This window comes from Drosophila subobscura, chromosome A, assembly GCF_008121235.1.
Source record: "Drosophila subobscura isolate 14011-0131.10 chromosome A, UCBerk_Dsub_1.0, whole genome shotgun sequence".
Taxonomy (NCBI): Eukaryota; Metazoa; Arthropoda; class Insecta; order Diptera; family Drosophilidae; genus Drosophila; species Drosophila subobscura.
The window spans coordinates 13030072-13052432 of NC_048530.1; the positions used below are offsets into that span (position 1 = coordinate 13030072).

The following is a 22361-nucleotide window of genomic DNA, read 5'->3' on the forward strand; positions in this document are numbered from 1 at the left end:
ACACCCCCAGAAATTTCGTTGGCCTTGGCTTTTGGCGGTGTTCCCTTTGCTACTCAAAAGGCAGGGTAGCATATTCCTAGAATATTCGTGGAGTGCACAAAATGTGACTACGTGTGGGGCACATTTTCTTTGAATTTTGACTGGACAATTCAGAGCTATAATTGCACTTAAATTCATTCGAAACGCTCAAAGTTAATGAGCTTTTCCACTGGTTGACGAAGCTGCTTATTCTCGACTCTTAATGATGCACACGGTAAAGGGTATCCGTCCAGTCCATAAATCCACCCTGAGGAGACGCTTTTTGAGGCCCTGTTGTGTGCTCTGTTTAAGCGTTTTGTCGAGCATATTTGCTGGCCATAAATTAACACGCCGCTCGCCTGCTTAATCTTTTTATGGCCTTGCGCCTAGGCCATGCCACGCCCTCGCCCGTACCCCCACCTGTCCCCCTAGCCACCGTGCTGAACGGGCAACAGAGAAATTTAATAATTTGCTCAACATTTTAACCACTTGGCGGGCCGCGGCCTCCTGTTGTTGTCCTTGTGCAGACACAGCCCCGCCCGCTGTCAACAGAGTTTTCTGGAGGTCCTTCTTCCCCGTCCAGCCATATCTTGTGTCCTGCTAATTATAACGGGGATTATTTGCTTATCCCACGAGAGGTCGAGAGGTTTCGAAGGGGTCGCCGAAGGTGGCAGGCTGCATAAATTGACCGTTAAGTGGGGTAGGGGCGGAGGCCTACAAAGGGATCCCCAGCTGTAAATTAACCAGAAAGAGGAGACGACTCCACCGACTGGCTCATCCACTCATCCGCGCGTCTGTGCCATAAATTTCCAATTAAAAGGTGTAATAAGCGTTTGTTCCGCTCTTCGGCCATGAATAACATTTTCGGTGGCAAGAGCCATCCAACGATTGTACGTGCCACCACCCACCACCTCATCCCGCGTGCCACTTGTCAGCAGCTGCGACTTTGTAATGCAATTGCAATAAAACAAACTACTGGGTGGCCCCAAAAGGAGCAGAAGGGAGGGCTGAAATAGCGTAGAAGGCGGGAGAGAGAGTGCCACAGTGGGGCAATACCGAAAGGCTTTTGGTGGCAAGAAATTACTGAAGAAAGAGTAAACACAAGAGCAAAGCGAGAGAAGAGTTAAGAAACGGGAGAAAAATGCAGGAATAGATAAAGGAAAAGCCATGGATAAAATATAAAGAAAAGTCCCATTGAATGCGGAATGCAGATGAAACCAAGCTTCTCATACAAAGTCGATAAAGAAATAATGAAAGTGGATACATACAAAGTACATTGTGCATGGTGGATTATAAAAGAGAAGAGAAAAGGGCGATTAGTAACAGAAACTATAGAGAATAAAGAGAAAGGATAAGGCAACAAAAGCCAGACAAATGATAGAGTTAAGAAAACAAAACAAGACAAGAAAAAAGCGGAAGATAAGAACAGGGATAGGGCTAAGAGGAACAAAAAACCGGACAACGATATAAACAATAGAAAGTAAAAGGATAACAAGGATAAGGATAAATAGCTAAACGATTAAATAAGTAAAGAAGCAACGAAGTAAGCGATTAACAAGTAAGAAATTAAAAGAAAAACCACTGGCAAAGGTGCAATGGAAAATTAAATGTGGCATCAAATGGAAAAACGGATTCCGAATCGAGGAAAGTCGACGAAAGAAGAAGTTTTTCCTTAAGAAAAATAAGGATTGAGTGGATTCTCCTCAATGAAGGGATAAGGAAGTGGTTCAATGTGAATGTCTGCAAAATTTCAAGTAGCTCGAATGAGTTTCGTCATTCCTCCCGCGAAGATTCACTCGAGAGTCACGCAATTACTTGGCACGTAAGTTATTCTCTTTCGATGACAATTTTCCCCCTTCTCGATGCTCCACTGTGCCCATCAAGTGTGAGCCCCGAGGGTTGGGGCAATTAAAAGGCGACGGGGAACGGTTCAAAGTTCATAGCAAAGTCCACAAATTATATGCGCATTTAATGAAGTGTGTGCCACACGGAAACACACACACAGGTACGGACCCACGGACACATGGACACACGAACACGAACACGGGAGTGCGGACCTGCGATTCACACATGCGACTACGTGGCAGAGTCATTAAACCATCACCACCCACCCAACCCCTGCGATATATGCCCAACCAAAGGTCACGCGCTGGCCAGGCCAAAAGGTCACTTAAACAAAATGAAATGAATAAATGCATGAGGCGCCACGAAGGGGAGTTCACGTCCTGCCACCAACTCGTAGCTGGTGGGCAGCTCTTCCACCTCCTCCTGCTCCACCATTGAATGTCCTGCTTCCTCTAAGCGTTTTGTAATGGACGCCGACGCCTTATGGATGCCACAGGATTGAAACTTAATTGCACAAAATTTTAACAAACACCCCGCGCAGCAGGCAATAACAATAATTTTCCACCGACTTTGGCTGGCAAAAAACTGGCCAATTTCTCGGTGGCGAGGTTATTACGTTTTTGGGCCAAGAAGTTCGGAGAAAAATCGTTTGCAACAGAGAAAATTCCCCGAATATGCTTCACCATCTGTAGATCAATTTTTAGATTACAAATTGAAGGACTTTTTCCATAATCCTGGTCAAATTTTTGCACTGTGTTGCAGCTCCAGAATGGAGGAAAATTCATTGAGAAATGCAAGAGGGTATCTCTCATATTCGGCTTAAATTTCGCGTTTACTTCAGCTGGAGTGTCCTTCCTCTGTTGAGACAGGGTGTTTTCTTAGGGCATGTGTCTTGTGGGTTGAGAGTCCTGCGCCTTGGACCTGGCACCCAAGATTTATGTTCCACAGACTGGAAATTAGAAACGTTCTCTCCTCACCCCACTGTACTTTCTCCTGCCACCTCACCGTATCCCCGCCTTACCGTTGCACACCTCCCACTTTTCCTTTCCCACCTTGTCATTAAGGAGTGGGGATGGAAAAGGCCATTAGTTGCTGCTCTCTTTAGCGGCGTTCCGCGGCGACAAGTGCACTTTATTAGCGCCTTCTACTCAGCCTTCGCCTTTGCTTTTTCTTCATGCGTTTTTCGCTCACTCTCTGGCCCTCTTTCTTCTGGAGGATCGTCTAGGATTCTGTGTACTCTTGGCTTTAGATATACTTCTTTGCGGATCGATTTCTACAACTATCTTCTGGATGCTTATCGGTATGCCGAAAAAACTCCAATATTCGAGAAATTTTCAGCAGCTTTTCTTGCGGGAAAAAAATCCTGTAGTCCTGCAAACCTTCTGTTCTTCTTCGAACAACTAACTCAAGCACTTAACTCAAATCTAGGGAAAGTCTAAGGTATAAATGCGAAATATATACATAAATCTGAGGTCTATTTCTTGATGTATGTACTTGCGCACTAAAAAAGGATTTTTGGATGAGAAATCAGTGAAATAGAGGAACAAGAATGTGAAAAAGTCTCCCCATAGAATTCTTCTGCTAATCCTTTAGCGTTGGGATTGTCGCCATCCTGTGTCTCCTTCCTCCGCAGTCTGTGTTCTGGGAGGGTTCCACTGGTAGGGTTACTCTGGAACAGCGCCTTGACCTGCGACCTGTGTGTGTTATTTATGTGTGACCGCAGTCACGTCCTGCCTCCTGGCTAAGTGCTCATGTGCTACGCTCCTTCCTCTGCTACTCGTGTGTATTTATAAAATTGTGCATAATTTAAGGCTCCTTTTCCACCAGCAGCAACAACGCATGAATGATGGCTCCCGTAGAGCGCCAAAAGGAACAGCAGGATAAGTAAGGATACGAGTGGTGGTAGAGTGGGCTGAGGGGGTCCAAGGGTCATGTCTCCGCATTGCAATTGCAGTCCCTGCGACCATGCGACAGCGTGGTCGTCGGGGTACAACAACTTGAAAAGGCATAATGAAGGATAATGAGTTCTTGATTAGTACAAAGTGGAAAATTGTGTATTTTCTGCGCTACCCCTGACCGGCTCTGTTCTCCCCTCCACACACCTCTCTGTGGACGCGCAGGGGCGTACCAATTAACTGTAATTAGGGGCGCCGCACAATAGCACGAGGAAAAAGGCGAAACTTGCTAAAGGAAAGGACATTCGCAGCGCAACACGGAATCACCAAATGGAGAACGGAGAGCGGAGAGCAGCAGGCAGACAGCAGTGATTCGAAATGGCCAACATCCAAGTGCAAGGCCAACAAACAGCACACAAAGAGCATTCGCATCCGCGTCCGCATCCGCAATTCGAAGTTGCCAACTCGCATTCCGTGTATCCCAATAACACATTTTCACGTATTACGTATACGCTCTGTGTAAACAGTGGCGCCACACACCACACATGCCACACGCCACTCGCGCCACTCCATCGAACGTTTGCAAAGTGTAAATAAAAATGGATCCACACATCATCCACCATCATCCATTCCCGCCACAAAAAAACTACTCACCGAATAAATAATACAAAAAAAAGGTGCAATAAAATCTTTGCAAAAATCAACACCATTTTTCAGTGTTTTTCCTTCTTTTTTTCTGGCCAAGTGACAGACCTACGTTTGAGCCGTTCGATTGAGTTCATTTTCAATTGCGAAATATATACTCTATGAGTGGGGTGTGCAGATTCACATTCACATTCACATTCATTCTTGGCTCCCCAAGACACTCACATTTTGATTTAGCTTTCTCTGTATTTTCTTGAGGAAATCTCCCGAGACAACAATCGAGATCAAGGAAACTCCTCATTTGCAGACCTCCAGACTGATGAAAAGCATCGTTATTAAATTGATTCAATCATTTTAAAAATAAAGCGATTTCACTTTAAATTAAATATAAATTTATTAAAGATTTTGTTGTGGCCCATATTTAATAAGTATAAATTGAAACCGAAGAATATTACAAGTATGTATTTTTATTTTTATGATGTTATTAAGTATCTTTAAATGTATTGAAATTTAAGCGATAATATTTTAATTTCAGGGGAATTTTTGTCTTCACAAATTTTCGATAATTTCCTCAAAGAGCATCAAATAGTCGCCTACTTGTTGGCCTCCGTTTTATGATTGTTTGCTTTTTCTGGGAAAAGTCGGGTTTTTTTTAGTGTCGAGCTGCATTTCCGCATTCGCATGCAAATCGACGATTAATCAAAATACCATTTTCCCTCAATTGTTGCCACAAATTACATTTTTCGCGCTCGCCGCATTTTCCACGTTTTCCACCGAGCCTGAATGAAATGACAAATTTGCACAACTGCTAGCCGATGGATGTCCTGACGTTGCCTCTGTCACTCGCAGTGCTGCCAAAAGTAAATGAAGACTTCGATGAGTGGTTATATTGAGGGATTTTTATGGAAAGAAATTATGCGGAAGAAGCCTGTAATCGAGGAATAATACTGTGATTCGCAGAAGATACTTTAGGGGTATAAAATGTATTTGCGATATCTAGAACCTACCATTTTTAAAGCTGAGAATTTGTTTTATAAATAAAAAGAAATATAAATAATGATTTCGGTTGCCGTTGCTTGCCTCATGATTATCCATCAGCCGTGCACTCCGGCTCGGTGGCTGGTAGTCCTTATATTGCTGCTCATTTTCGACTTTTTAATAACATTAATTAAAAGTGCGAAAGCTGAATGAAAAGCCCCCAAGCCCACCGAACCATTCCAAGTACCCCGCAAGCCCGGCCTTGTACATCCATCCAGTCGTCCGTCGGGGTATCCTTCTGTACGTCGGATAGGCCTTCTGTACGTCCGTTCATTGCTCTCTCTCTCTCTCTCTCTCTCTTTCTGTTGGGCAAACAAAGGTAGCGACTACGCGGAAAACAAAAAATATAGAGGGTAAACGCAGAGCGAAACGGTGAAAAAAAACGGGGAAAAGTGGAGGAGCAAGTCAAAAGCAAGCGCAAACGCAAGGAGCAAGCAAAAGGACGAGGCAGCACCACTCCTCTATCAAGTCCAACAACCAAAAATATTAATGAAAGAGCAAATACGCCGCAAAAGCAAAGAGGGAGAGAGAGAGAGAGAGGGAGTGCTCCCATCGGCCCTTTAGTGGGTGGCTCAACCCCAGCCACCCGGTTTGGTTATGTAACGGTATAAATTTCTAGTTAATTAATCACCTTTCGCTTTGTTTTATGGCTAATTTAATTAATTTTATGCCTTTTATTGTTTCTTCGGGGCAGTCGAAAGAGTAGGCCAGGAGCACCCATTCCACAGGATACACAAGACACGGGACAAGGATAGGCGGACACGGACACGGACACGGACATGGACACGGCTACGGATGCCATGGAACTGGAATCGGAATTGTGCATAAGTTGTTTGGGCCAAACTTGAGCCGAAAGTCGAAAAATTATTCATTAGCCGCTTGTATCCTGGGGTATCGCCGAGGAGTAGATACTCGTGAATGTCAGAAAAGTTAAATTCAATCAGTTCATGATTGAATGTGGCATTGTTCCGCAGGGAATTTGAGGGAGGAAACTCACTGGAAATAAACGCAGCATAAGATTGAGAACATGTTTTAAAGCGCTCTCTTTCTTGGAGAAATTCCTTCAATAGAAATCACTCCAATTCCATCTCAGAGCGAGGTTTCAATCGTTGTCAAAATAAGCATTTAACTATGTGAATGACAACTTAACCCTTTGCTCAGACCGTCAACTGCAAGTCTGACAAGCGCTGACAAATTTCCAATAAGCCATCAATATCGAATGGTAAAATGTGACGCAACCGAAGATCAGGGCACTTGGACCCAACCTTTGAACGCTCTGTTGGCCAGCTATTTATTGTTTTGGGTTCATTTTGTTGAGCCGCCAAGCCAATTGCATGTGAGTTAATTTAATAGTTGCTGGGAATGTGTGAACCATTGCACCGGTTGGTTGTGAAATCAGCTTTGCATGCTACAGTTGCGCACAAAATACTAGTTATTCTCCCAATCTCAGACACACTAAAAACATTTGCTTGGTTGAGAAATCTTCCCAGGCGGGTGCCTCGACCTACTGGTGTTCTAATTGAATGACCACCACTGTGCTGTACGTGCATACGTGACCTGTTGCTGTAGGCATCCACTCTGCACTCTCCAGCGCTGCTCACGCCCACTCTCAGACTCTCTCCACTTTGCACATTGTTCGTCGTTTACTGTAGAACGAAGTGTATGAACGAAAAGAGTACCCTCGAGTAGAGTGCAGCATTCTTCAGCAGCGATCGTATCCCATGGCTACACATGTACCCGACAGCTCACAAGAGTATTCAAGCATCGTTTCACTTCGGCAAGCATCTTTTACCTCAAGTATTCAATTTTATATGTCTTCTCTTTAGTTTCGCTTTCGATGGCGAATGACTGTGCACTTTCCCATCGTTGCATTTTCCCCCGGCGAGCGATGCGTTGTTACTTTCGTATGTGTATTCATAATTTATTTATTTAAGTGTTTTTTCGTCTGTTTTTGTTGTTGTTTTAAAGCATAAAATACAATACAATGTAATAATAAATTAATTATTTATATTTTAAATAGCATTTTTTATACACGAGCTTGAGCATGAAAATTCAATATTTGCATCAATTCGAAGAGGGGGACGGACGCAGACAAACCCTTGGGAAGTCCATGCCCCCTGCACTACGACTCTGTTCTGTTGGTAGCTTCTGTTGTTCTCTCTTTGTGTCTGCATTGGCTTCTCTTTGCCGTCGTCTCCTTCAATGTATATCTCTCTGTCTCTCTCTTTCTCTGTGTGTCTCTCTCTTTATGGCAACTGGTCCGTGTTCATGGGGGGAATGGATGGGTAGTTGCAACGAGTGGGATCAACGAGTGGGGTGCAAAGAGCGAGTGGAGTGCATCGAGTGCTTTCGGAGAGGAAATGAAGGAGTGTGCGAATGACGCTCGCTGCATCCGGTGTTTGCAGCGAGTTAATGCAACGAGTAGGCTTAGTCGATTATTAAGAGGGAGGAATGGGATAAATGGGATGAGGCAGCAATAAATAAGATTCAAGCGGCGTGGGATGATTAAGGATTGGATAACGATGATAACTAGTGACTGATTCGTTCCGATCCCATGAAGATCGGACTCTTCTAGTGCTTGGCCTCCTCCTCGGGCAGATCGGCGGCCACGATGGGCTCGATCTCCTTGACATCAGCGGGCACCTCCTCCTCCAGGGCATCAGCATCGGGCAGGACGCGCACCTCCACTCTGTTGGAGGCAGATCCACCCTGATGCTCGTGCTCCTCTTCATCCACATCCATGACATCATCCTCCGCCTCAATCTGCTCCTGCTCATGATCCAAATCAGAGCGACTCTGCGCCTTGTGGTTCTGTGGCAGTGATTGCTGCTGTTGCTGCTGGTTCTGGGGCTGCTCGATGGCCGTGAGGATGGACTGGAGCAGACCCTGCGAGAGGATCTCCTCGTGATTGGCACCCTGCTCGCCACCGGCATTGCCCTGAGGACCGTTGCCGTTGCCGCCTCCCTGGCTCAGGGAACCACCAAACTGCACCTGGAAGTTCTGCTGGGGCTGCTGTCCCGAACCAAGCTGAATGCTCTGCGATTTCTGGGCGGAGATCACATTGAGGCCATCCAAACCGGGCAGCTGCTGGGGATCCGTACCATCGGGCAATGCCGCCACTGAGTTCTTCTGCGAGGCGTAGCCTGCATGATCGTAGTCCAAGTCATTGCCGGATGGCGGTGGTCCGTAGCTGTCGGCGGGACCCGTCAAGAACTGTGTATGCTGCTCGGCCACGGGAATGCTCTGGGCAATGGCATTGTAGGCACCAGCAGATGCCGCCGAGATGCTGCCAAACTGTTGCTGGATCTGTTGCTGTTGCTGGATCTGTTGCTGCTGCTGTTGCTGTTGTTGCTGCTGCACCTGGTAGCCATTGCTGCTCACAAGATTGGGTCCATGTCCACAATCGTGGACAATAATGGGCTGCTGCTGCTGTTGCTGCTGCTGCTGTTGTTGCTGCTGTTGATGTTGATGTTGCTGTGGGATCTGATTGAAACGTGGCGCCTGCTGCGGCAATGGCAGTCCCTGGTTGTGGACAAACTGCTGCTGGAACTGCGAGGCACTGTAGCTGTTCTCAGAGTGCTGCTGCTGCTGCTGCTGCTGGTGATGGTGCTGCTGCTGCTGTTGCTGGAAGAACTGAGGTGGCAGGTACTGCTGTGATGGTGGCGGTGGTGGTCCCAGGGGACGCACATTCGCCACTGGCGGTGGTGGCGGCAGATACTGGGGCTCTGGCGGTGGTGGTGGTCCGGGTGGCCCATATTGCTGCAGGGATCCTGGCTTCTGGTGAATGAATGCGGGTCCTGCCTGTGGCTGTGGCAGCTGCTGTTGCACAATCCCCGGGGCCGAGCCCTGTTGTGGTGGTGGTGGCGGCGGCTGGTACAAGGCCTGTGGTGCGGGCAGCGGTGCACCGCCTCCCACGGGTATCTCATTGGCGGCTGGTGGTATGTACGTCTGCGGCTGCTGGGCTGGCTTCACACCAAACTGATCCAAATGCTGGACAGTGGCTCCAATCGACTCCAGGAGGCCAGCCGGCACTGGTGGGCGATAGGCCACCGGCTTGTTGGGCTGTCCGGCTCCGTGCTGGGGGAATGGCTGTGGGTTACCCGACGGCGGACCGTACTGAATGTTCACATTTGAATGCGACTGGGAGTGGGCGTGGCTGCTCGATTGGCTGCTGGTAAGTGCCGCAAATTGTGGCGGCGGCGGCCCGTAGTTGCCATTGGGTGGTGGTGGAGGTCCAAAGTTGCCATTGGGCGGGGGTCCGTAGTTACCGTTGGGTGGCGGTGGTGGCCCGTAGTTGCCATTGGGTGGTGGTGGAGGGGGCAGGCCAGAGCCAATTGTCTGATACCTCTGGGCATGCACGGATCCAGGGGCGAAGGAGTCCGACGGGGGCTTCGAGTACGAATCATCCAGGGATCCAATGGAGAGCTGCAAGAAGCGAGTAAATTGAATTGGTTCAAGAGGAAGGAGCCCTGCACTGAGCCCCGAAAGGCCACTCACCTGGAGAGCTTCTGACTCGATGGAGTTGAAGTGTCCAGCGCCAGGGCCAGTGATTAGATTGCCGCCATCGTTGCCGCCCTGCAGGGCTACGGCCACCAGCTGCTCGTCGGACAGGCCATCGATGATGCTGCCGCCGCCTCCTCCGGTGGCGCCCACGCCTCCTCCCACGCCTCCGCTGTACTGGGTACCGAATGCACTGCCCTGCCCCTGGGCCACGTGGCTGTAGCCGCCCTGCGTTTCGATGTGATTCTGCTCCACGTAGGCGCCAATCGGTGCCGGTATGGGCTTCCAGCCATCGCAGGCCGTGTGGAAGGGCGCCTGGGAGCCGCTCACGCTGTGCGTGTGCCCTGTGGCATCAATTTGGATCTGCACTTGCTTCAAAGGTCCTCCCGGTCCACTAGGTCCACTCGGTCCCTGTCCATGTCCATGTCCGTGTCCGTGGCCGCCTCCACCGGATGTCAGAATGATCGTCGTCTCTGGCACGCGATTGAAGCTCGCCGGCTGGGGCCCCGGCAGCGAGATGGGCAGCGGTGGGGGTCCATAATTTGGTGGCGGCGCATCGTAATGCGGCTTGGGCGGCAGATTCAGGGGTCCCGAGGCGGGTGGTCCGTACGAGCTAGCCGGCTGATGGGCGGGCTTGAAAAGCGGCGCCGAATGGGGCGATGGCAGGTGCTGCGGTGGTGGCCCGTACTGCGGCTTTGGTGGGCCGTACTGTGGCGCTGGGCGGTGCTGGATCTTCAGCGGTGGCCCGTACTGCGGGGCAGGCTGTGGTGGTGGCCCGTACTGCGGGGCAGGCTGTGGTGGTGGTGGGCCGTACTGCTGCTTGGGCGGTCCGTACTGCGGCGCTGGCTTGTGCTGGATATGAGGTGGTCCGTAGAAGGGTTTGGGCACACCGAAGTGCGTCTTGATCTGCTCATGCAGACCGCCCAGCGATCCGGAGCCACCGCCACCACCGCCGCCGCCCAGGAAATTGAGCTTGGGGGGTCCGTACTTCAGGGCGGGGGGTCCATACTCCCGGAAGGGTATCTGCTGCGGCACACCGTACTCGCGATGGGGCAAGTGCTGCTGCTGCTGCTGCTGCTGGGGCGGTGGTCCGTACTGTGGTGCCGGTCGGGGCGGTGGCCCGTATGTGTCAAAGCCTGCCTCACGGCGCTTCAGTTCCTTGCCATTGAGCACCGCCTGGGCGGCGCAGAGGCAGAGCGTCGCCAGCAAGGTCAAACGTAGCAGCATCTGCGGAGCGTTGGAGAGCGGGAGAAAGTGGAGGGTTAAGTAATTTATCATAGAAGGTGTCATCCCCCTCCGGCCTGAGCTGCGATATTATCTAACAGTTAATAGCCCTTGTCCCCCTTGTCCCCTGTAACCTCTAGCCCGTCCCCGTTGGCCTCCCCGCGCCATCACATTTGTCAGCTGTCGAGGTTGAGAGACCTTTTTTGTGCTGAGATTTGTGGCTGTCACAGAGATCGCAGAGCAGCGAGAAGTCAGGTGTCGTTTGGAGGCTGCCACATGACCCCATAACCCCGTGACCCCACAGGCCCACAACCCTTTTGGCTTGGCCTCATGTGTAACCATAATCTGCGCTAATTTGCAGTCAACCTTCCAGCGTAATTGGCATTGCGGTTTGCCCGGACAAAAGCGTCGGCGTATTACACTCTAATTAAAACATAAACCAGGCGGCAGGCAGCAGGCGGCAGGCAGCAGGCGACTTCATCATCATCATTGTCAACATCATGATGATGGTGACGGGGGTTATCGTTTCGCTGTCGCCAGCTCGGCCCCATCATGATCATCAATAATTCAGCAGGCGGAGCCCCACCGAACACACAAAATACAACAACAGCAAAATAAACAAAACAAAAAGAAGGGAAGACCGAGAGATGGACTGAACTGAAAGTCAGACATTCAGGCGGTTGTTTAATTGGTTTTATGTTTAACAACAAATGCGGCAACGGCACAGCACACAAAATAAACCACTCGAAAAGCAACAACAACAATATGTGTCTCTCGGACGACAGCCGCGATTTGACTCTTCTTTCAAAATTCCACGCACAACACGCGAATTAGCCGCCGCCACAGGGGTACCTGCGGGGTAATGCCCAACAATAATAACAAACAGTTGGCCATTCGATACACCGAAAAAAGACAACAGAGAGAGAGAGAGAGAGAGAGAGAGAGAGAGGTGAGGGAGGGAGCAGATGGGGATGCTTTCAGATGATGTAAGTTTTGATTGGTTTGATTCTTCGTAAAGATTTTGGATCTTCATTCTGACAGTTACAAGATCATCACAGAGAATATGGCCTAAAACACAACTTGTCTTCTCCACTTACATATTTCTCTTTAAAACTGAGAAAATACGGTTTTGGATATATCCCATCCAGAAGCTAAATATTATTCAGTCAATGGCAGGAACTACTTTAAGATTCAAACAATTTTTAGCCCTTTAATTCATTTAAATTAGGCAGCAAATAAAGATATTCTGAGTCAACTTTAAACCATTATTTTCAAGTTTTAAAAACAAATAATTCCAACCCGAAACTCTCGTAAGTATCGCTGCCACTTGTCCAAGCATATTCTAGATTGTAGATCTTTGTCGAAATTGCGAGGAAAGACTCTCCATGGCTCTCTGGCTGTGGGCCAAGAGCCGAGTTCACACAGAACCATCTGCCAAGCGGCATTTCGAGCCATCATAATCTTCATTTCGTTTTGGCCACAATGTAGCGTAATAGCCATGATATTGTGCCATTTGCTCTGCGCCTCTCTCTGGGCCTGGGGATTGCATAACAGTGGCAATGCCTTGTGATTGCGATTCGGGTTTTCGAAGCTTTCGGGTGCAAGGGGGGGCAATCAGAGATTTGGAAAAAGTGCACCTCAATGGCCAGCGATGCGCATTGAATATCACAATAAGCCAACACAGAGATGTTTGTCTTTCCGCCGGCCAGTCGCTATTTTGGCCAGCGGCCGTGGCGTTAAAATGTCATAAGCGGCCCGGCCTGGCCTGGCCCGCCCCGCCCCGGTCCGAAGACGAGACCCCGAAATACGAAATACCAAATCCGAAAAGAAAGAAGCAGAAGTAACTTTCACTTCGCTCAATGTATCTTTGTGTCTGGGGAAGAGTGGCCGCGCGCTCTGTGGCGCTCCGTGTGGATGAGTCTTTTGGCCAGGAGGATGAGTAGGTGTCACAAATGCTGCTGGCAGTGAAATTATGTGCCGCATAATGAAAATACATTATAAAAGAAATGGCAAACAATTAAAAGCTGCCACATGAAGGCAACAGCGGGTTGCAGTGTATATGTTGCATATGTGGCAATGGGTTCGAAGAGGGGGGCAGGGCATGGGCATGGGCATGGGCCCTGTGCCCCATTGTCTGTGAAGCGTGTGAAGTGACCCGCATGTGGCCGGCACTTGCTGTTTTTGATGTTGTTGTTGTTGTTGTTGTTGCAACTTCAACTTCAACTTCATTGAATTTGTCTTTGCTTTTGCTTTTGCAATCAACTTTTAGTTGAAGTCTTTCGAAGGGTATAAACCTTATACATGGGTTACATCGCTTCGATCGGGCAGCTGCCAAAAGATGGTCAGGATGAAACTGAAAAAGATATTTCCATTAGTCTTGGGTGTTATCAGCTCTCAATCAAAGTATTTGAAGAGGAAAAACTTCAAATATTACGCCATTAAAAAATAAAATAACCAATCAACAGTTTCGATTGCTGCTTGATATTTGAATCCAATCAAAAACCATAAACTTCTAGGGGAGCACCATAGACTATGTAGACCCCACGAATAATGTGTTCAACTCTGAATTAATTATGTGTTTACGGACAACCAAACAATAAAAACCTACTCATTCCAGTATTTAGTGTACGAATGCACAAAATGCAAGTAAATATTTTCCACTTGCATTGTTCGAGTGTATCTTGGGCTTCGTCTTGCAACAAAGAAATGTGTATTTCTCGTATGGGCATTATTTGTATCAAAGTCACCGAGTCAGTGGGCCAAAGTTGTGTGTCGCAAATGTGACTGCTTCACTGGATCACTGGATCACTGAAGATCACCGAAGACGGGTCAGACAGACAGTTTTCGAGGCACACCCAGCGAGGCAGCTTTCTTCTTCGATTTCTGCTCATTAGCATAGCTCACAAAATATTTGTTATTGATGCTAAACAATTGACAAGAGCAACAAAAGAGCAGCAAGAGGCAGGCAGCAGGCGGCAGGCGGCAAGCGGCAGGCCAGCCAGCAGACTGAAACAACAAACGGGCAAATAAACAAACAAATAACCAAACAAACGGCCGGCGAAAACTTTCACTCTCATTTTTGAGAAAACCTACAATTCGTTCCCGAAGATGAACGAGCGACACACGGCATGGAGTTGGCCCCGAAAAAGGGTTGCCCTGGCAGAGACATCCTTCTTGGCAGGCCAAAAACTTATTGTTGTTTCCTCCCCTTCAAGTTTTTTGGCCACAGCTGTGGGACCTTCCCTCTGCGCCGCCCCACACCCCACAAAAGTCGAGAATCGTAATCTGCGTTAATTAAATTTTCCTCTCTTTCTCGGCCAGAATGTGAATGCGAAATTATTTATGAATCAATTTCGATAATGAATAAATTATGTCTAAAGACAAGCCCAGACCTCTGGCTCTGGCTCTGGCTCTGGCTCGGGCACAGTTCGCCTTTGGCTAATGAATAATCTGCAGAGCAAGGATTTGCCTTACACGTTTTTGGTCCTGCATCAATTTTCATTTGCCAGAAACCCTCATCAATTAACAGAGGTCGTTTGTGTAGGTCGAAAGGCCAAGGCGCAGGCGTGGCATCTACTGGTAGGATATAATTTTTTTGGTCATTTTCCATGCAATTTTTGAGGCCACAGGATGGGCATACTTATGCCTCGATGACAAGAGCGGAAATGTAGTACAAAATATTTCGATTTTGAAGTTGAACCAAAGGATCCAGTTCTGAGACTTTTACAGCTTTACAGCCACGCCTTGGTTCCAGCTAACTTTTGGTTAATATTTATGGGGGATTATCTCCTGGAATTCGTAAGCCAATCGCCGGGCAACGCCTTGAGGCTGCCAAAACTTTTACTTTCATTGACATTTCCCATGCATCAGCCACTGAAGATGCTGCTGGCCAAGTTTTTCCCTTTAAGCCTCCACCCTCCAGTTCCATTTATAATTGGCCTCTTCTCCCCGACCATTTTTCCCGGTAATCCTTTGCACTTGAGTCCAATTAGGGAAATTATTCTTTACCATGCCAGTGGGGTTAGAGCTGCCCAGATGGTGATTGCTGTTTGCTGTTTGATTATCCCTTGGAAAATCTCACTTGAAAAAAAAATTCGAAGAAATATGTTTTGCACTTCACAAAGGATTGTTTACGTTATACGTCCGTTGTACGCGTTCGCTTTTCGTTCTTTCTTTTGTCGGGGGTCGATGATTGGGGTTGACAAACAGAGTTGGAACCAAAAAAAAGATGCTAAATACGGATATTCGCGACGAGACGACGTTGCTTGGGGATGGATGGGGATGGTGTGGACAGATCTCACGGCGGGGATCTGATCTATCGGGCGAACGGAACGGGCGACGGTCGTCCGCTGCTTGTCACAATCGAATGTAAAATGCTGCCGCTCAGATGATAACGCCAGCTCATATAGGTAATACCCAGGGGGGCCGTCAGCGTCGGCGTCGGCGTTGTCGTTGCCGTTGTCGTTGCCGTTACTGCGGCTGCGCAGCCGCAGAGAAAACCGAAACCGAAACCGAATTCGAAACCGAAAGTGAAGAAATTTCGTATGGCAAGGTGGCCCACTGTCCAAAAAGGGACAGAGCGAAAGATAGAGAGAGGCAGAGTGACTGAGTGACTGAGTGTGAGAGACGGAGAAAGAGAGTGTGGTAGTGGGAGAGAGGCATGGGCCAGGCACACTCACTCCGTGTGCAACCAGTTTTGCAACATTTTTCACATCTATTCGCTTCGGAGCGCCTTGGGGGCCACATGCAAATCATGGCCAAGTCAAAGTTGAACTTCAATGCTGGAAGATCCCATCCTTGGGTGTCGCAGAGTTCACGAGGCCTACAACTGCCACTTGAAAGGTTCAAAACATCTATCTGTAAGTCTAAGCTTGAGTGCTATTTTTGATGGATTTCCTTTCAAATACATGGCCGGTATGTAGAGTGGCCAAGGGTTTTTTCTCAATGCAAACATTTGAAACAAACCATAAACTAAATAGAAACTAAAAATAGTTTGACTCTCGCATAAACTTCATCCTCCTCCTCGTGTTACATCAAAACTGCTTAAAATGAAAACAATTTAGGAAATGTGGGACTTCTTAGCCCATTACTAATATTTGCTCAAACTTTCAATTCAGTTTACAGTTTAATTTAAGTTGAAACTACGCTTAATTGGTTTCATGCACGATTACATATCATTCTCGAGCTGCCATGGGAAACCTCTTCATGCCGTTATTTATGCCACAATTTAGCTCATTTTCCCTGGCGAAAATCTATTTCAGAGTCTCAGAGGAAACAAGTTTTCAAAGTTCTGGCATTCGAGAAGCTTCCATATTAATTTCAATTGCAACTGCATTTTAAATGCTGCACCTAGAAAAAGTCTTATTTTACAGAACATAAATGAGAATGAATCCCCCGCACTTCTTATCAGAGTTCATTAATTGGGCTGCTTTTTCGGAGGGGGAATAAGAGCAGAACGATGTCATCGCACAGTGCCGCATCTTTGTGGGGGATTTTCCTGTTTCCCCCAGTCTTTCTCTCTCTATCTTTATGGCTGCAGCACTTCTCTCACTCTCTCTCTCTCTCTCTCTGGGTCTCTGTTGATGGTTGAGTCATAAAAGAGCTCTGGCACTGCCAGTGCCAGTGCCAGTGCCACTGCTACATGCTGCTTTGGCGGAGATCAAGTTTTTACACTTGAAGACGACGATGTGCGCCGTCGGCCTTCGCGTGATTCGATTTCGCTTTCATTTGCATTTCATGAGCCGCTCTTTTCTCCAGCCACAGCTCCCAGCTACATCATCATCATTGACATCATCATGACGGTCATGCTGATCCCCAAGCAGAAGAAACTTGTTGGCTTTGGCTTTCTCGAACAACAACCAAAACGAAATGGGTAGGTGCTGTGCTCCTTCTTCTCCCTTTATTGATTGACTCGACTTGACTCTCGGGTCTGGCCGCTACGCCTCCTCCTGCTGCTGCTCCTCCTTTTGCTCCTCCTCCTCCTGCTGGTTACTTCACAGTTGTTTCTGCTGCTGCTGCTGCTGCTGCTGCTGCCACGCTTGGACTTCCTGCTGTTGCATCTTGCGGGTGCCTCATGGCCGCCAGCAGCATGTGACCAGTCGCGCGTCCGCGTTAGAGTCCGCAGAGGCAGTGGGGGCAACATGCAACTTAAGTGGCAATATTTTGTGCCGCATCTGTTGCCCGCTGTTGCTTTTGTCATTACACATTTAAAATATATACATGTGTAAGTATATGTTTGTAAGTTGGATGCATAGTTGCGGGTTAACTGCTAGCCGAAAAAAAGAGGGTATTATCCGTTTTAAATGGAGTTTGTACATGCTCGAAACGGTGCTCTTATAATATTTATTTTGCATTTTGCCACCGATGGGAGCTGCTGCATGACACGCAATAAAATACATATTAACCGCTAGGAGCTGATATTTATTTACTTTGAGAAATTCCATCTGGAAGAATTGTTCCCATGTTTTTGGGCAAAACATTTTTCTTAAGAAAAACCAAACAAACTTTAAATATATTCTAAGAAATGCCTTAACAATTTTTTGTATGATTCATATCATAGATGCAGCAATTCCGAAGTATTTTAAGCGTCGATGCCTGAAGCTGTCAGCATTTTTTACTTGTTTTGTTGTTGTTGTTTTGGTCTTTTGCAATTATTTGCGCTTTTACTTCCTCGAGTCTTGTGTTAAAGGCTACTTTCGTTTTGTGCTCAAAGCTGTGTGAGTGTGTGTGTGTTAGGCTGTGTGTGTTAGGGCCCCTGCAGCCCAAAAAAAGATGATGATAAGGGCACCAACAACGAAAAAGCAGACAAACGGGAATGCACTTGCAAGGGGAAAGGGAAACGACTTTCAGGAGGATCACTCGAAGATGAATGTGAAAGCGGAAATGTGCAAAATATAGTCTCAATAAATAGAGAAGTCTCTTCTTCAGCTTTGTGTTTTTTCGGCAATTTTAATTTAGGTTTTGTTATTAAACTATATTTTCCCAAATGGGTATTAATTTCCATTGTTTTATATATCGTTAAAGCTGAGTTCGTAACTTTCCTTCAGTGTTAATGAACATAAACCTAATCAATCGCTGTATTTTCCATTTGATTAATATTTGGGATAAGCTGAGAGTTCTCCTTGGATGTTTCTTCACAGCGATACATCATTCGTACCTCCATCTGTATCTTATCCACAGCCACAGCCACAGACACGCACAAAACAATTGAGAAAATATTTAAAGAAGAGAAATTGCATTCCATTGGCATGAGACTTGAGGCTGCTGCGCCTCTAGGCCTCGCCCACATTTATGCCTCAGTTTCAGGTCTCTCTCTTTTGGTGGCTGGAGCCCTTAATTTCAGGTGTAGCCGCAATTATGCGGGTCCACTGCCTGTCTCTCTTTCACACTGTCTCTGTCTCTCTTTCACACCGTCTTGAGCTTCGTGTTTGTCTTTCTTCAGCTTCATCTCCATTCTCCGCGCTCATTCATCGCCACTCGGCGGTCTCAGCATCGGCATCGGCATCAGCATCAGTCCGGTCTCGGCCTCGGCCTCGGCTTTATGTCATGACGCTAATATTACGCAATCTCCCGCTTTCTTCTTGCTGTCTTTCATTCTCTACCCGCACAGTGCGTTCGATAGGAGATGCAATGGTCAAAAATTGATCGCGCAGGTGCTTCCAGTGGGGTGGATGATGTAAACAACTTAAATTGTGCAAAGAACTGTTTTAAAATATATATTTAATTTTTGATCACTTTCAAAGATTGAGCGACGAGTGTAACTTTGAGAGTTTCCTCTCTCCACTTGGAAGGATTAATTTTCGAGAATATTATTAAGATTAGAAAAACATTCAAGATGGTCTATGGTAAGTTTTTCTTTTTTTCCTCTATCAGCTCTTAAAATAAAAGAGACTTCCCGTTAAGAATCGTTAGAAATCTGGCCAGTCTCTTCCATTGATGTAGTTTTAATGATATTCCATGGATAGACACATAAATATGATCGTATTTCCCCACTTTCTGTGGCCCACTGTGGGTCTGTCCGCCCCTGTGGCTGTTGCCATGACACTTGACGTTGGCCGCGGCTCGACTTTGACTTTGCCCCCAAGCATTCAGCATTCAGCAGCATCCGCCTTCTTAAGACCCAACAGGAGAGCGAGTGAGAGTGAGAGAGGAAGAGGTAGAGACAGAGACAGAGACAGCAACCAAAGCGATTTGCAATTTGTCATGCCGCGTGCCGCATGCTCCAAAAACCCATTGATTGCTGGGCGCACAATTGCCATTTCCATTTCCATTTCCATTGGCATTGCCTCTACACTTTCACAACTCTGTTTATTTGTGGGGCCGCGGCTGCCGCCCCCCGTTCCCTGCTCTGCTGCTGTTTTTGTTAGTTTTGTGCCCGGGAGTCGTCTCGTCTCGTCTCCTCTCGTTTCGTCTCGCGATTCGCTTTAATTAATGCTAATTAAATGCGCTTATCGCCGCGCCTTGGCTTATCAGCCAGCAAGCAGGCCCTGGCTATGTGGTTCTGGTCCCAACTCAGTTCCCGATACAGCTTGGCGCATTCCTTTCGAACGCTTAATTTTATGTTAATCAGTTTCCCCCACACCCACACCCCCACCACCCCACGCCTGCCTCTCTATCAACCATTCACAGAGCTAATGCAAATGAGAATCGTCTTCCAGCCATCCTGCCCATGCCCCTGCCCTTCACATTCCCATTCATATTTCTACTTATGACAATCAAAAACGCAATGCAGAATAGAAAATTCATAAATATGTTTATGTCATGCTTTCGTTGGCTCTAACGAGATGTGGCTCAAAAGTTAACGATGAACCAAGGATTCGCTTCAATATCCTCTAATGGATCCACACAGAACCGGAATCACAGCAGCATTGATGGAATCCCTAAAGATACTTTCTCTAGATAACATTTTATATAAATTCCAATAAAACTGTGGGAAATGTGAATATTTGCTCTATGCTTTAAGAACCCTTCATACTTATGTATTGCTATCGCTAACTCCTGTATCCGCCCGAACTCACAGACAAAGATTGTATTGTAGTGCCAGGCTGTACATCCTGCACCCTATTGATCCAGCACCCCCACTCGCTCCTGAAATGTTGGCATAGTTAACGTATCCTCCGCAGAACACTTCCTACATAAATATTTCGTTGATTAACTTTGAATTTCGTGTGTGTGCTCCCTGCTCCCTCCCAGCTGCCTCCCTGCTGCCTCCGTTGCTGTCGCTGTCAACATTTGCCATTTCAATTTGGGCGCACGCATCTCATTTGCATTCCCAATGACGAGACACCATGTGTAGGAGTGGAGGAGCTTCTCTCGAGTGGTTGGTTCTGGCTGGTTGGTAGTTCTGTGCTTGTGGTCCCGGCCCCCCTCATTATGACACTCAAGAACGACAGACACTCGCTCGAAAAAAGAAAATGCCCAATGCTCATGTGGCGTGAAACATTTTCCCAGGAGTTTTTTTATACACATATTTTTGGAGCTGCAGATTAATGTTGCGTTGCCGCCATGGCCATAAATTAACATATTAATCGGTACCCACCAAACCCCAACCCCGCAAGGTGTTAAACTCTGCCAGCCAGCAAGAGCCATGCGGAAGCGAATGGCATCCAAAGATCATTCGAATTATGCAGCTGCCCCAAGCACACCCAAGCTGCCCCATCATATTTGTGGCTATTGACGGATGGTTTGCGCTGGGCCCTAAGCCTGCTCTTAAAGCAAGTGTTGGGCCCTCAACTTTCTCCCCATTGCGCAAAATGGGCCTCCACTATAAGCGGACAACTAGATCGGGGAAATGAACAAATAAATTTCAACATAAACATATCAACATAAACATTCTGTTTAAAATTGTTGGGCAAATACGGAAGTCAAATCAAAGCATTCATATATCAGCCCATCCAACTTATAGTCATCTGTGTACCACTGTGCAGTGTGACCAAAATGGCAAATAAAGGTGCGTAAAGTGCGAGAAAGAAACCATCGAACATACAGAAATTGTCGCCACATTTTGGGGGGGGACTGCCGGCACTTGTTTCGCTTATGTCACGAGCAGATTCAAACCCCAAGCCCGAACACCCAGCCCACACTGCCACTGGCAGACTGGCAGTTGCAAACGCTAATCACTCAAGTGTCCAACAGTAGGAGCTCCCCCCGTGGGTTTGAGTGTGTGTGTTCAATTAACTTTCACTGGTCAAGCCAACGCCTCGAGGCGCCCTTCCCCGGTCCAGGCCCTGAATTGAACTACAACTGAAATCGAACTAAAACTGAACAGCAACAAACAGATTTCATTGCAGCAGCCATCGATACGAGCGATGAATGCCCAGGGATGAATGATGCATCAACAGGAAGGGAGAAGGTAGGAGCAAGAGGGTGAAGGGTCGAGGAGTGGATCGCCGAAACAATCAGATACAAAGCGCCACCGCCAGTGGATAGTGGATAGGTGGATAGAAACTGGATACCTCTGGACACTCACTCTACCCGAATTCATTGTCTAATTGTGTTTAATTGCGCTCGATGCTTATGGGGTCTATTGTTTTACCGGTTCGGTTAGTTGGATTGCCCTCCACTTCATGCACACCATGCCCCATGGCAATCGATTGACTATGATTGACAGTGCAACACAACAGAAAAAACAACAACAACAACAACAGCAGCAGCAGTTCAAAAGCCAAACAAGCCATCAATGCCGGCATGCCCCTTCTTGATCTCATGTGGTGCTGCACGACAGCTCTGCTGACTGCTGCTGAGTGGCCAAGAAATCGATGGATGGATGCCAATCTAAATTAAAACAAAATTTCTACATATGTACATATGTATGTACATATGTATGTACATACATATGTATGTAGTATGGCGAATCTTTGAAGGCCAAAGCCATCATTTTAAATAACTAAATCTTCAAATCTAAGGGACCAAGTCTACAAGAATCTAAGTGGAAGCTCTGATCATTTTTGAAATGCTTTAGAAAGTATTTAAATATTCTTATTGAATAAAGTTCTAACTAAAATGATGCTTTAGAGTTTGTATTCGCCACGAAATTGCTTGCAGTGCATTGCAGTGTTCCCTTTCGGTGTCTTCTTTGCACTTTACCGTTTGTTAATGACCACTGCTCATACCCTCGCTATGCACGCACCGTCTTGTCCGCTATCTGTCTCACAGCTGCGTTTTTTTTACTGTTAGAGAGAGCGAGCGTAAGGTGAG

At 47.2% G+C, this 22361-nt stretch overlaps 1 protein-coding gene across 1 annotated transcript; it reads right to left on the reverse strand.

Annotated features, from left to right (window-relative positions):
* Positions 1-7842: 7842 nt before the first annotated feature.
* LOC117896444 (trithorax group protein osa) lies at positions 7843-15527 on the reverse strand. The gene is made up of 3 exons (XM_034804777.1): positions 15174-15527; positions 9939-11168; positions 7843-9866 (listed from the first exon to the last, which is right to left on the reverse strand). The coding sequence occupies exons 1-3, from the start codon at positions 15174-15176 to the stop codon at positions 8013-8015; spliced, it is 3087 nt and encodes a 1028-aa protein (XP_034660668.1). The 5' UTR covers positions 15177-15527; the 3' UTR covers positions 7843-8012.
* Positions 15528-22361: the final 6834 nt, after the last annotated feature.